Below are 14,240 nucleotides of genomic sequence, written 5' to 3'. Positions count from 1 at the left end.
AGAAGAAGGAGAGAGGATGCTGCTGCTGTTCCAGAAGAGCTGAGAGGGGGCAGATTTCTGGAGAGGAGGGGCTGTAGAGAGAGTGTGTGCTGCTGTAGAGAGAGAAAGTGCTGCTGAAGTGAGAGAATGGCTTGGGGAGCAGCTGGCTGCACCCAAGGAGCTGGAGAGGTTCTGCTGCATCAACCAAAAGGAGGGAGAAGAAAAGTGACGAATTTTTCATGTAGGGAATGAAGGGGAGAGGCCTTCTTTTATAGGCTCAGCCCCCCCCTAGGCTTAGAGTGGAAGGTGGACATGTGTCCCAGATTTTTGGTGGGCTGCAGTCCCAAAGAGGACAGCCGACAACCTGCCCCAAATCTACCAGATTTGGGGCCAGACACTTGGCCTGCATGCCCTGCCACTTGCCATGCATGCTGCCAAAATTTCAAAGTTGTCAGATTTCAATTCTGATCGCACCCACGAGTTCCTAACAACTTGGACTATCTATTGACGTACTCTAAGGTCATAATTGAGCCATACTGAGCTCATTTGTTTGTCGTCTTATCTTGTATCTCCATTACTCTTGGCATGCCGTCAGGCCCACACCCAAAGCTTAGGGAACATTCTCTTGAATGGTTCCTAGGTCAGTATGCAATCTGTGCATTTGATTGGTCCCATGTTTGGGTACTCAGGTGGGGTGTGGTTTCCAGATGTCCCTCTCAAAGAGAGGCCATCACTCTTGTGGGTCACTAATGCCCATAACCCCAAGCAAGGGGGTCTCCATTGTCCGTAACTGAACAGTAGGAAAACATTTCATTTCTTAATAAGCATACTATTGAAAAAGAAAAAGAAATAGTACCAAGCAAGTGGATACATGTTGAAGCAAGATGACAGGGAGTCAAGGACGCGACATTGAAACTGCACAATGGCCGAGCTAAGGATCACGAGGGGCTATGCACTGAGTTTATCGCATATGGGATCGACACGTTAGCCCCGATCCTAGCAAAGCTATTCAATGACGCTGTTTGCCTTGGCTTCCCCCGCACCTGGACACTCGTGACTCAACACCATCACCCCCATCCACAAGGCAGGGGATCCCATGGACCCGAGTAACTACAAGACTATCATGATTGGACATGTGATGTCCAAGATCTATGCAGCTGTATCGGCTGCGCCGGTCAGCCTGTTCGCAGAGATGAGAGGGCTCAGAGCAGAGGATCAGGCCGGTTTCAAGCGAGACCATGGGACTATGGATCACATACTCACACTCAGGAGTGTCATTGAGGAGGCCAGATCACGGAAGGAGAGGGTATATTGCTGCTTTGTGGATTTCCGCAAAGCCTTTGACACAGTACCTTGAGCTTGTCTCATCACACGCCTACAGACACTGGGATTTGATCAGGAGATCATCTGGGCAGTCATGGCACTGTATGAGAGAGTCTCAGGCCGAGTTCGGACAGGCGCGGGTTGGATAGATGAGATCTTGAGTACCATAGGAGTCAAACAGGGTTGTCCCTTATCATCGACCCCGTTTGGCCTCTACATCGATGAGCTTGAGACTTTCATGGGGACATTCGGAGGGACCGGTTGCTCACTTGCCGGGATCATCATCAAGATTCTTCTTTATGCAGATGACGTGGCACTCTTGTCGTCCACACCCGAGGGGCTCCAGCGACACCTGGATGCACTGCAGGCTTTTTGTTTATCCCATGATTTGGAGGTCAACCTTGGCAAGACCAAGGTCATGATCTTTAACACCTCTCGAGCAAACATGCAACGGAAGCAGTTTACTTTTACTTTCAGTGGGTCACCACTTGAGATCGTATCCTCATACACTTACTTGGAGGTCATCTTCTCCGGCCCGATCTTCACAATGAGACTAGCGATGCAGGCCAAACTGAGCAGCGGATACGCCTCACTAGCTCGGCTAAAGAGACAATGCTTCCACTCCCACTTCCAAGACCCTCGGACCAAGGCTCTTCTCTTCGACTCCTTGGTCCGACCAGCCGGTATGTAGGCAGCCCTTGTTGGGGGCCTGACATGTCAGAGATAGAGTGGACACGGGTGGAGTGCCTACAGATCCTCATGCTCTCACGGATGATCCGGGGGAAACCGTCTGTACCACATCACATCATTCAGGCCGAGTTTGGTGCTTCTCCACTCCAACTAGATGCAGCCTTTCAGACCATTATATATCTACACCGGGTTAGATCATATGGGGACTGCACATGAGGGAGACAGAGGTTGCCATGGTTGGCTCTCGATTCCTCCATGAGGTTGGCAGCAGAGGGAGACGAGCGATGCTGGTATGCACGGACTCACAAATGGTTTGTGAGACTAGGGTTCCACATCGATAGGATACCTCCTTTTCTGTACAGTTTAGATGCCCCTCCGGTACTCCCAACCACCATCCCGATCGGGCCACACCCCAACCAGCTCATTCGTGAGGATCAGTGCCCAATGTACTACGAGATCCGAGGTCGCTACCACTGCCTCTTCAGAGACAGCTCCGGGCTCCTTTCCAAATTCCTCGCCTACCCAGATTTGAGATGCCTTGCGGCCTTCATTCACAAGGGGGTCCGACACAGAGAGTACTTACTCAAGCAACGGGGCTTGGCCACATCATCAGACACCTCTCAGAGCAGGATCATAGAGTTCTTCCCATCGAGTGACATTGATCGTCCAATCTCTAGCCGCAGACGTGACAGAGACCCCGACCCGACGACCGCAGCACGATACACGAGACATCGAGGGGACACGAAAATCACTCTGGGGGACCTCCCGTCATTGTTTAGACCTGGGATACATCCCACGGGAGTCACGGTGGCTCTAGTCTTGCGTCGAGCCTCGTCCAAGAGACCGAGACGTACAGCACCCCTTGACGGGCACCAGCGTCCCATCACCGGCTATGCACCAGCTAGGGCGACATGACATATGGAGGATTCCGCTCCGCTCCAGTCCTTTTCTTTTCATTGTTACATCCAAATGTATTTGATTTGATTATGTATGATCAGACTTAGGATTCAGCATGGGTGATGATGCTCGTTTCAGTAGCTCCATCCTTACTGTGATTTGTATCAGGTTTTCTTTCAGTCTCGAAGACTCGAATAAAATTTCTTTCTTTCTTTCTTTCTTTTCTCTCTCTCTCACTCACTCTCACCCAAAAACACACACACACATACACATAGACGCATACAAATGGGTATCCATGATGCTATTAAGAACAAGGGTGTATGGATTTCTTAGAGCTCATTCCCAACACTGTCATCTAGAGGTTCTCTTCAAGCAGAACAATCTCTTCACCCTACGATATCCCTCTCATCAAGCTTCTATTTTGACTTTCCAAAAAATTATGGGATAGTAAATGAAGAGGGCTTTGCTGCACAAGCTCTAGGTGGAACTACTAACACTGACTGCTTCTTACTTTAACAAAGTCCATGCATCCTGAACAGCTATTGGCCATCCCATTGCAAGCTTTGGAATAGGCTCTTGTTTTTTTGCTGAAATAGCGGTTCAATGTGTGGCCATTTGCAAGATGATCACTGTGTTAAAGGACAGCACAATTACCAAGACGCTGGCAATTATGTGCTCCTAGGTGTCGCACTTAATAATCATATTCTCGGCAGAAAATGGCTTGGGCACATAATGTTCACGGCATCATTATTGAATCTCAAGAAAAGAGATCCCATTTCATTTTTTGACAATCAATTTGTCGGTAGAAATGCTTTCTGGCTTCCCCTTCTTCACTGCCAATTTCCATTTTCATTCAATACGGGATCTTTTCCAAGTTCAGAGTGCAGACCTTACTCCCTTAGGCAACTTCTAGAACATATAGCCTTAAAATTTAAGCTATCAATTTATAATAATATACTAAAGGTTTTCTATTCAGTAAATGTCAGCAGGTGGTTTTACCGAAGTGTTACAAGAGATTCTTTTGAATGCCAAACAGCTGGCTTTAAGCATTTCCACACTTGTCAATATATAGAGATGTTCACTGCAGGAAAAAAAGTTTGATATAAACAGAGCTTATGCAAAAAGTAACACACTGGACGAAAAGCCTCACTGGTGCACATAGACCAAATTGTTCACTTCCTGCAGTTATTACAAGTCATCCTACCAAACACAATCAGGTGTCCAAACATCTGTTTTTGAGAAGCCCACCCATCATGAGAAAAACGAATGTTTCTTCAAATCTCAACACACCTGAAGAAAGATTAATAGATGGTCTTCGGTCTTTCACCCACTGATAGCTTTGAGGAAGCCTCCATCCTTTATGACGCATCAAATAGGCAATCACAATTGCAGGGGACCTGCAGAAAAATTCATTTGGATTCATCATCGTCACAAGACATGGACTACATATGCACATTCATAAAACAATGTCTTTGATTGTTGAAACTATCTTCTTTGCAATTTCCTTTTCTTATTCATTAAAAACCGGAATGAACTCTTCCTCGGTAAGGGAAAGCGGAAGGGACCCCATTATGGTTTTCCTGAGCACATAACCTCTCTTAGAGCTGATCGAGTACCTGTTCTGCCCAGACATGCAGTGGACTAAGACACGTGCATTATCTTTCCTGCTCTCTTCTGCATAGAAAGAGGTAAATTGTAAGAACTCAGCATGAAAAAGCAGATGCTCTGGATCAGACCACTACCACCAAACTGACCACAGCTGACAATTACATAATCAAAACAAACTGCCATATTCAATTGATATACAAAGACTTAAGATGGTTGGGAGACCCATGTCATGTATATTGTTACCTCTCTGTCTTACAAATTGATGGCTAAGGCAATAACATTGAGAATGAAGTTCATCCCATGCACTTCGTTAGCATGCTACAAAACCATATTGCATCCTCTCTCTCTGATGACATCATGCTGCCCCTCTCACATCCGTTTACCCGCTCTTCACCGAACCCACCAAATGTTAAACCAACCTCCTCCCTTCCCTTTTCCCACCCATGCCCCCACCCCAATAAAATTGACAATAGTAAATGCTAATTAATAATGTGTGTATGGTATATTGGTGAAAGCACTGGCATTCAATTCTCCCTTATACTGCTTCATTTCGATAACAATCAACGCCTTAGACTTGTCTCTTATCCCATGACTTGAAGAAGAATTCACAAAATCACTAACCATGCATTGCAAGATTGCCCATGGAGACATCAAAATTATCAAGTTTTCACAATCCAAGGACTAGGATCCCTGACTTCTCCCAAATCTCCATTTAAACCAAGAATGGGCTTTATACAGTTCAATAGCTTCAAGTCTATTACTCGCAGGGTCACAGATTCTTTCCTTTGGCTTCCACTCTAAGTTTTATTTCTGCATTCAAGGCCTACACAACAATATACCAAAGCCGATATTCCAACGATGTAACAACTACAATATAGAATAGAGCGGAGTTTCTTCAGTATTTTTCTTGTATTGTAGTTCTTTGAAAAAGTGATATGATTAAATTACTAAGTTAAATGTGCAAAGATGATAGAACCCATAAAATTGGGAAGTATATTTAGTCATATCAGAAATGTTTGAGTTGATCTAAGACATTTGTATGATATTCAAACATAGAATACTCAAGTTGTTGCCATTCATCATGTATATCAACTTCTAGACCTAAAGATGATTAAGTAATGCTAAGATCAAAGAATTTGGATCTTTAAGTTTGAAACATCCAGGACATATTACTGATCTATGAACATCCTAAACTAAGTTTATGAAGAATGATAGGACATGTCTCGCAAGGGATCAATCGCTGCACAAACTCAAATTCATAAGTAAAAATGCAAGAGTTTGCTAAGAACACAGCATAGTTAGTGCATATGGGAACAGCAATCCTTTGTCAAAATAAAGAGTCCCCTACAGTTATGAACAAACTATCTAGAAGAAAGTTTAAACAAAAAAGACTTCTTTGCATCTACAACCTTTGATCACAATTCTTTTTTCAAATAGAGGTCTGATCTCAAACAACAAAAACTCTTAAAACTCTGCATCAATCGTTTTCCAAAGCTCATGGACCAGTGCTAGCCTCACACCGAGAGAAATAGGCTCAGCATCATTGACAGCATCTCGGGCTATTTGTACACGCTCATCCTTGAGCTTTTGTTGCCCACGATTGTGGAGGAATATATCTGAGTTTTGTCCTATCTCTCTTTCAGTTTTTCTGAGTGTTGTGTGAGCTAGATAGGAAGTGAGGTGTGAGTGATTCTATCCTTTATTTTCCAACATGGTATCAGAGCTAGGTTCACAGCTCTAGGTCGAAGTACCTCTGCTAGAAGGCGACTCCAACCGACACTCAGGTTTGCTGCGTGGTCAAGTTCTCCTCTGTAAATTCAGTTTACTGTTCTTTATTACAGCAAGGATGGAGGACAAAGATTCTATTGTTGCCTCTTCAGCCCCTTCTCTTCCTTCCTCCTCCTCCAGATTCCTCTCATTCACAATCCCGAACTTTGGAGAGTCAGGGAAGCTAGACGAGTCGAGCTACCTGATCTGGAAAATGAAAATCAGGAGCCATCTTGTGGCCCACGAGTTGTGGAAGCTAACAACGGGGGTGGAGGCAAAACCGGAAGACTTGTTGGACAACAAGGGGAAGATTCTCATTCCAATGGATGGTGAAAGCTTGAGAATTGAGAAGAGAGAGATGCCCACTCCCTAGCATTAATCATTGGGACCACGGCAGACTCTATTCTTCTGCACATCCAAATAGCCGAGACGTCTGTAGAGGCGTGGGCTATCCTGAAGGATTTGTATGAAACGGACAATACATCTCGGATTCTGATGCTCCAACACCAACTGTACAATCTGGACATGACTGAGGCAGACAATGTTCATGACCATCTGACAAAAGTCAAGATGGTAAGGGACCAGCTCGCGACAGTTGGTCAAAAGGTAGATTCAAGTTAACTGGCACTACTGGTCTTACACAAGCTACCTCGAAGCTTTAAGAGTTTCGTGACTACGGTCACTGCAGGACAGAGGACCAAGCCTCTCACCTTCGAGGAGGTTGGGCCTTTACTATTGCAGGAAGAGGCTCGGGAAAAATTGTTTACGCAATCAGACGAGAAGGCTCTCGTAGCAAGGGACAAGCCCGGCAAGGGTAAGTTCAAAGACTCCAAGAACAAAAACAAGACCGAGGATGCAGAGAAAAAGAGGCAGATGAAGTGCTTATACTGTGAGAAGCTTGGTCATTCCTCTAAAGAGTGCCGCAAGAAGAAGGTGGACCTCAAGAAGAAGGAGTCCAAGTCCAAGGGGGAGCCAAAGTCCACATGTCCAAAAGGAGGAGTGGTTCAAAACCATGGAAGGTAGGCATCCCGATTCCAAGGTCACTGTTGGGGATAACCGGTCATGCCTTGTGAAGGGTGTCGGTAGTATTCCGTTCATTACGACTGCAGGAAACGAGGAGTTGATTTCCGGTGTATTGTATGTACCGAATTTATGCAAGTACCTATTGTCTGTCTGTCAGATGGACAAGCATAATATGTCGGTATTATTCGACAACGGCAAGGTCACTGTCACATCCAAGGCAAACGGACAGGTGGTGGCTCAAGGTGTCACATGACATGGGTATTCTGCCTGGCCAAGAAATCTCAGGCTTTCGAGAAATTCAAAGACTGGAAGGCCCAAGTAGAGAAGGAGAGCGGGGAGGTAATCGAAGGAGAGCGGGGAGGTAATCGAAGCCTTCCGCACCGACAGAGGGGAAGAGCTCACTTCTACCGAGTTCAATGTATTCTGCTAGAAGCAAGGGATTAAGAGACAGCTCGAACATATCAGCAGAATGGCATTGCTGAGAGGAAGCACAGAACCGTCACAGAGACAGGGTTGACCATGTTGCGAGGGAGAAATCTCTCAAAAGCCTACTGAGGTGAAGCTGTGAACACTGCCGTTCACATCCCCAATAGAACCAAGACCAAGGTTGTTGATGGCAAGACTCCATACGAAGCTTATTATGGTAAGAAGCCCATCATATCTCATATGAGGGTTTTCGTTTCTAAATCATTTGTGCATGTACACAAAGATGAGCGAATAAAGCTAGATCCCCATAGCCGGAGCTGTATCTTTGTGGGATACAACAACAAGGCCTACTGCCTATTCGACCCGAACAAGAAGAAGATCCTTATCAACAGGGATGTGATCTTTGAAGAGACCGAGCCACAGCCTGCCGAAGAGGTTCCAAAACTTCCAGCTTTACCTCCACCCAAAGTCACCATCAGCGAGGTGGAGCCGACTGAAGACCCCGAGAAGGAGGAGGAGAAGCATGCCATTCCAGAGCCAGTTCCCAAGTCAACTCCATCTAAAGCACATCCATCTGAGAAAAAGCTACCTCAATGGTATTTGAAGACGTTAGCAGACTCACGGGTCACGGCTCAACTTGCGGAGTCCCGTTCCTTCCAGGAAGCGAAGGATGTACCAGAATGACAAGAAGCCATGAAGGCAAAGATGGATGCCATTTTGAAAAATGACACATGGGATTTAGTACCCAAACCAACCAAGCGGAAGGTCATCAGGACTAAATGGGTGTACAAGCTTAAGTTCAAGTCAAATGGGAGCTACAAAGCAAGATTGGTGGTGAAAGGCTATGCACAGTCAGAAGGACTTGACTTCGACAAGACCTTTGCCCCCACAGCTAGGATGGTGACTATTAGAACAGTCATTGCCTTGGCTGCTCATCACAGTTGGCCTATTTTTCATATGGACGTCAAGTTTGCATTTTTGAATGGTAACCTGGAGGAGGAGGTATTTGTGGCACAGCCACCAGGATTTCAGATTCCAGGATCCCCATCAAAAGTATGCAAACTGAAGAAGGCCTTATACAGGCTGAAACACGCCCTCGGAGCTTGGTACCAACGGATAGATATTTTCTTTCAGAAGATCGGGCTTTAGCGGAGTCCATCAGAGGCAAATCTCTATCTCGACACAAAGGGGGATTTGCGACTGGTATTGATTATATATGTGGATGACCTCATCATTATTGGGGATCATACGAAGAAGATTGCTTAGGTCAAGGGACTTCTTATGGAGGAGTTCGAGATGACTGACTTAGGCATACTTCACTACTTTCTTGGGATTAAGGTGAAGCAGGGAAAGAGCAATATCTTTATTTCACAAGAGAAATATTGAAGGGAACTGCTCAAACGCTTTGAGATGGAAAATTGCAAAGCAACAGTAACTCCCATGGAGACTGGTCTGAAACTGAGTGTGCGTGATCCATCTTAGCCACTTGATTCATCACTATATCGACAATTGGTGGGGAGTTTGCTTTACCTGACGAATACCCGACCAGACATTTCCTTCGCAGTTGGATTGCTCTGTCATTTCTAGGCCACACCCAAGAAGGCTCATTGGGACGCAGGTATGAGGGTGCTAAGGTACTTGAAGGTACCTGCACCTACGGCTTCACTTATACCAGAGGCATTGAGTTGGGAGGTTTCTGTTATAGTGATTGGGCACGTCACATTGATACCCGGAGATCGACCTCTGGATATTGTTTCTTACTCTCTTCAGGAGCCGTGTCATGGCTAAGTAAGAAACAACCTACTATCGCCCTTTCATCTACAGAGACATATTACAAGGCTGCCTGTACAGCGGCATGTGAAGCATTGTGGCTCAGGTGGATCTTGGATGACATGAATGTAGCCCAAGAAGATGCGTCTGCGGTTATGTGCGACAACCAGAGTTGCATAGCGATCGCCAACAACCCCGTGTTTCACGCACGGACGAAGCACATCAAGGTCCACTACCACTTTGTTCGAGAACTCATCGACGAAGAAGTCATAGAGTTGATATACTATCCGACCAACGACAACATCTCAGATGTCTTCACGAAGGCCCTTCCCAGGGAGCAGTTGGAACACCTCATTTGGCGCATGGGGATCGGCCCACAGTTGTGTCATTAAGAGGGGGTGTTAGAAGGTCACTGCCCCACCTGTGAGCCCCCGATTTGAGGGGACAAGGGGGCAAAAGACCATAGGGGGTAGGGGAAGGTAAAAGGCAGCAGACCTACCTAGCAGGGAACCCGCGCTGCAGCAAGAAGATGGCGCGGCATCCTAGGCGCCTCTTGGACCTGCACACGGGCAGCGTTGGGAGCTGCAACAGCGGCCCATCAGAAGGGCTTATGGGCCCTTATATAGGCCTGGCCCAAGCCGACCTGATCAGCCAGCAAAGGCCGGCCAGTCTGCTCAGTTGGTGGGCTGGCAGGTCGGTGCATTGGGCAGGGAGCCGACTCCCTGGTCGGCCAGTTTGAGGGGGCCTAGCCCCTCCTATAAAAAGGCCCCATTCCCCCCTTCATTCCTTATCACCTGCACAGACTGCCTTGCACACAGGCAAGCGCACAAGGAGAGGAATAGGCACAGCATCATTGACAGCATCTCGGGCTGTTTGTACACACTTATCCTTGAGCTTTTGTTGCCCATGATTGTGGAGGAATATATCTAAGTTTTGTCCTATCTCTCTTTCAGTTTTTCTGAGTGTTGTATGAGCTAGATAGGAAGTGAGGTGTGAGTGATTCTATCCTCTATTTTCCAACAAATGGACAGGTCTACCCTCATGAGCATGAGGGCAACTCGGAAAGGGCCCAGGGGCTAGATCAACACTACGGACTGCAATGGACAGGTCTACCCTCATGAGCATGAGGGCAACTCAGAAAGGGGCTAGATACTTGGATGACGACTGAAACCGGCCTTCAGTAAACCAAAGGGCAATAAAGCATAACTAGCTTAGCATCCATGTCATTTATAACCACATTGCATCTCTTTCGACCACTTCCTTAAACACAAAACCACTTAGAAACAACTTTGAAAAAGAAACTGGATGGAGGCTACGCTAGAATGCCCCTGCTCAATGAACCAAACACGAAACACCACACTGACCCCAAATACCGTGGCGCCCCTTTTGGTATTTATTTAATTCTTCAAAAGTGGAATTCTACTTTACAACGAGGGCACACCCTTATACTATTCTCCTTTTATTCTCCACTACCAGAGCCCACACTAGGCCTCTACCTGCATCCAATCCCAGTGCACCACTAGTACCCCAATGCCAGGGTCAAACTAAGGCAACTGTGTCACCTGACTGTAACAAGGCATCAAAGCAAATCCCCAAAAGTGCTCAAATAGCCTCAAGGCATCAAACTGCAACCAATCTGTTCCTCTGGCACCCACCAGGAATACCCTCTGTGATTGGGTTTCTACCTACAACCCACTGTCCATGGAAGAGGGGCAAGCTATATCTTGCACCTATCCTCTGCCCAGGCCCCTAGGAGTGTAGAAATGACTTCCAATCAAGGGGAAAAGAGAGAGAAAGTGAGGATACAGATTCTGAGAGCTGAAAAGAGAAGGAAGAGCAAGGCTCACAGGTGTAGAAGCCAGAAACAGGAGAGAGAGGCTAAAACATCTGCAACAGGATCTCTGGAGGTGCAGAACAACCCGTACGGCTTCAGAATGGGTCGTTCAATCAAGAAAACATGATGTACCAACTGGAAATCAGGTCTTGGACTGCGTGCCAGAAGTTCTAGTGCAGGAGAGCTGCCTTGGGATACATGCCAGCAGCAAAAACGGGCTGCAACGCAGCAAAAGCAGGTTGAATTGCAGCAGATATGCTGCCCAGCCTCCAGGGATGCGTGCCAGCCCTGGGCGGCTGTTCCAGCTTTGAAATCTGAGCAGAAATTAGCAAAAACAGCTTCCAATCACCTTGGGAAGTGGGCAGCAGCAAAAACCAAGGTCCTTACACCTTGAGAAAGATGAAAATCAGCCGTACAACAATGAAGTTACGTTGAAAAACGTGTAGGAGGGTGAGGGGGGGGGAGAAGCATGGATGGGGGATTGCCACATGGCCCCTCATTAATGCTCCAGCCCTTCAAACCAATTAAACAGTTGGTTTGCCCCCACATTAAAGTCCTAACCCTCCTAACCAATGAAACATTGGCTCCCCTTGCGCCCAACATTTAGACCCCTCAACCCTAGCATTTGGGCCTAGTAGATGCACTGAAAATTGGACTAGAGACTTCTAGGAAGTGGGTGCTTCCTCTAGGCCAGTCCCCTTGGCCAAAGTAACCACAGAAGTAGCCACGGGGTTAGCTACACATGAAATCAACATCCTCGTGACAACAACCTCGTACAACAATGAAGTTACGTTGAAAAACGTGTAGGAGGGTGAGGGGGGGAAAGAAGCTTGGATGGGGGATTGCCACATGGCCCCTCATTAATGTTCCAACCCTCCAAACCAATTAAACAGTTGGTTTGCCCCCACATTAAAGTCCTAACCCTCCTAACCAATGAAACATTGGCTTCCCTTGCGCCCAACATTTAGACCCCTCAACCCCTAGCATTTGGGCCTAGTAGGTGCACTAAAAATTGGACTAGAGACTTCCAGGAAGTGGGTGCTTCCTCTAGGCCAGTCCCCTTGGCCAAAGTAACCACAGAAGTAGCCACGGGGTTAGCTACACATGAAATCAACATCCTCGTGACAATGACCTCACTCTCTTACAGCAAGAACACCAGAGGGAGGGAATGGTGCACTGGATGGCAACAACAGAAGCAAGAAAATGGGCTGCGTACAAGGATGGTAAAGTGAGCAAAATGAACAGCACATGACACTGTCGAGCCCATGAGATGAGGGCACGAAATACACTGAAGATGGCAATATGGAATTGCAATGGTACCCGCTGGTCTAACCGAGGAGTTTCTCAGAGACATACACCGACAGAGACATGATCTTCTATACTGAAACACGTGAGAGCCCAGAGAGAGGACTGCCCACAATGACAGGATATACATGAGATTCAGCCCATCGGAGGGAGATGAGGAGAGATAGTGGGATACGGGGCTCGGGGGTGCAACTGTCCCTTTCAAATCACACATGAGACCACTCATATAGGTGGTAAGGAGAGAGGAGCATGCACGGCATATGTGGATATGTGAAACCGGACCAAAAACCCTAAAACGAATGTGTATTCCGCTTTGAAACCCTAAAAATGAATCACTGCTGGTAGAAACGCACCGTGGATCTTCGATTCGCAGCAAATAATCACCAAGATAGATTTTGAATTTCATAGATAACAGGGAAAAACATCATCTAATAGCTTCATCTAACAATGGGCAGCAGCAGATTTCTTCTGGGATCAAAACTAACTGAGAGAGGGAGAGAGAGACAGAGAGAACAGAGATTGCTACTTCCATGCAATATTTCACAAGAACTTCGCAAAAGAAACTGGAGAACACAAACTGAAATTTGAAAATCAAAATCAAAGATTGCAGCACTTATCTCAAAGATTCTTCGCGATAGAACAAAGGGAGAGAAGAAGGAGACGCAGCACGCGCAACACTAGGGCCCAAAAATAAGGGTTGGACCCCCCCCCCAAAGGTCTTTATTGCAATAGAATAATACTTTATACAACTAACTATGAAAAGAGCATGAAGCTAAGTACAACTCTTGAATGAATCTGGGAGGCCTGGGACCTTTCTTTTATAGACTAGGCCTACCAAAAAGCTAGGGCCTGCTTTCTTAAAGAGGTGCCCCTTTTTCCATGCTTTTACGCCTCGTGGGACCTGCTTTTTGTGCTTTTCTCCCCACTCTTGGGTTCTTTTTGCACTCTCTTAGGTCCTACACATTGCACGAACAAGTTCCAACACTTTATATACCTAGATGAATCCAGGAACATTCCCAAACTCATCCTCTAAAAACACAACATAGTGTAGTTTCAATCTCACGATAGTCACTCATAAGATTGAAAACCATAAACTCCATCACGCATAGCAGGGACTGGCTACTATGACATCCCCACTGACGTCATCAATGCCCAACAGTGGGGGTAGACCATAGTATAAAAGTATGCTCTCACACATACAAATCCACACACCCACACATACTTGAGCATCCATTTATACAAAGTCTTCGTACTGAGTTTCTGTCGGCACTCTGGAGGTGAAGGGCAAACTCAGCCGTGACGAAGGCTAGCACTAAAGGAGAAGGCTAATCAAAAAAGTTGTCCAAATCTATTCATTCAAGCTACAACTACTTGTGAAGTCTAAACAATTTCATTTTAGTCTCTCCCACACGAGCATCTAAATCTAAATCTAGCTGATAGAACAACGCACCATTTAAGATAGAAGAATTATCGCAATACCAACAAGCCGCAACTTGGACGAAAACTTCCCAAGTTCCAACACTTTAACCCATAAGAGGTACAGTTGGTGCGCCTCACCCTCCTGCACTCGAACACATACAAAAACAAGTGCACCTCACCTTGATTCACAACTGTGTGC

General features: G+C 46.3%; 1 protein-coding gene across 1 annotated transcript in view; it reads right to left on the bottom strand.

Moving 5' to 3' along the window:
- IBR5 (indole-3-butyric acid response 5) overlaps positions 1-14,240 on the bottom strand; it is a 68,535-nt gene that overhangs the window by 12,763 nt on the left and 41,532 nt on the right. The window contains exons 3-4 of the mRNA XM_087372554.1: positions 4,506-4,563; positions 4,180-4,286 (exon numbers count right to left, since the gene is read on the bottom strand). Of these exons, the coding sequence (XP_087228680.1) occupies positions 4,180-4,286; positions 4,506-4,563 (165 nt within the window). The remainder of the gene's footprint in view (positions 1-4,179; positions 4,287-4,505; positions 4,564-14,240) is intronic.

This window comes from Dipteris shenzhenensis, chromosome 3 (genome assembly GCF_047967505.1).
Source record: "Dipteris shenzhenensis isolate YYH24624 ecotype China chromosome 3, Dip_SZ_1.0, whole genome shotgun sequence".
In the NCBI taxonomy this organism is placed as follows: domain Eukaryota; kingdom Viridiplantae; phylum Streptophyta; class Polypodiopsida; order Gleicheniales; family Dipteridaceae; genus Dipteris; species Dipteris shenzhenensis.
This window is presented reverse-complemented; position numbering and strand designations above follow the sequence as displayed.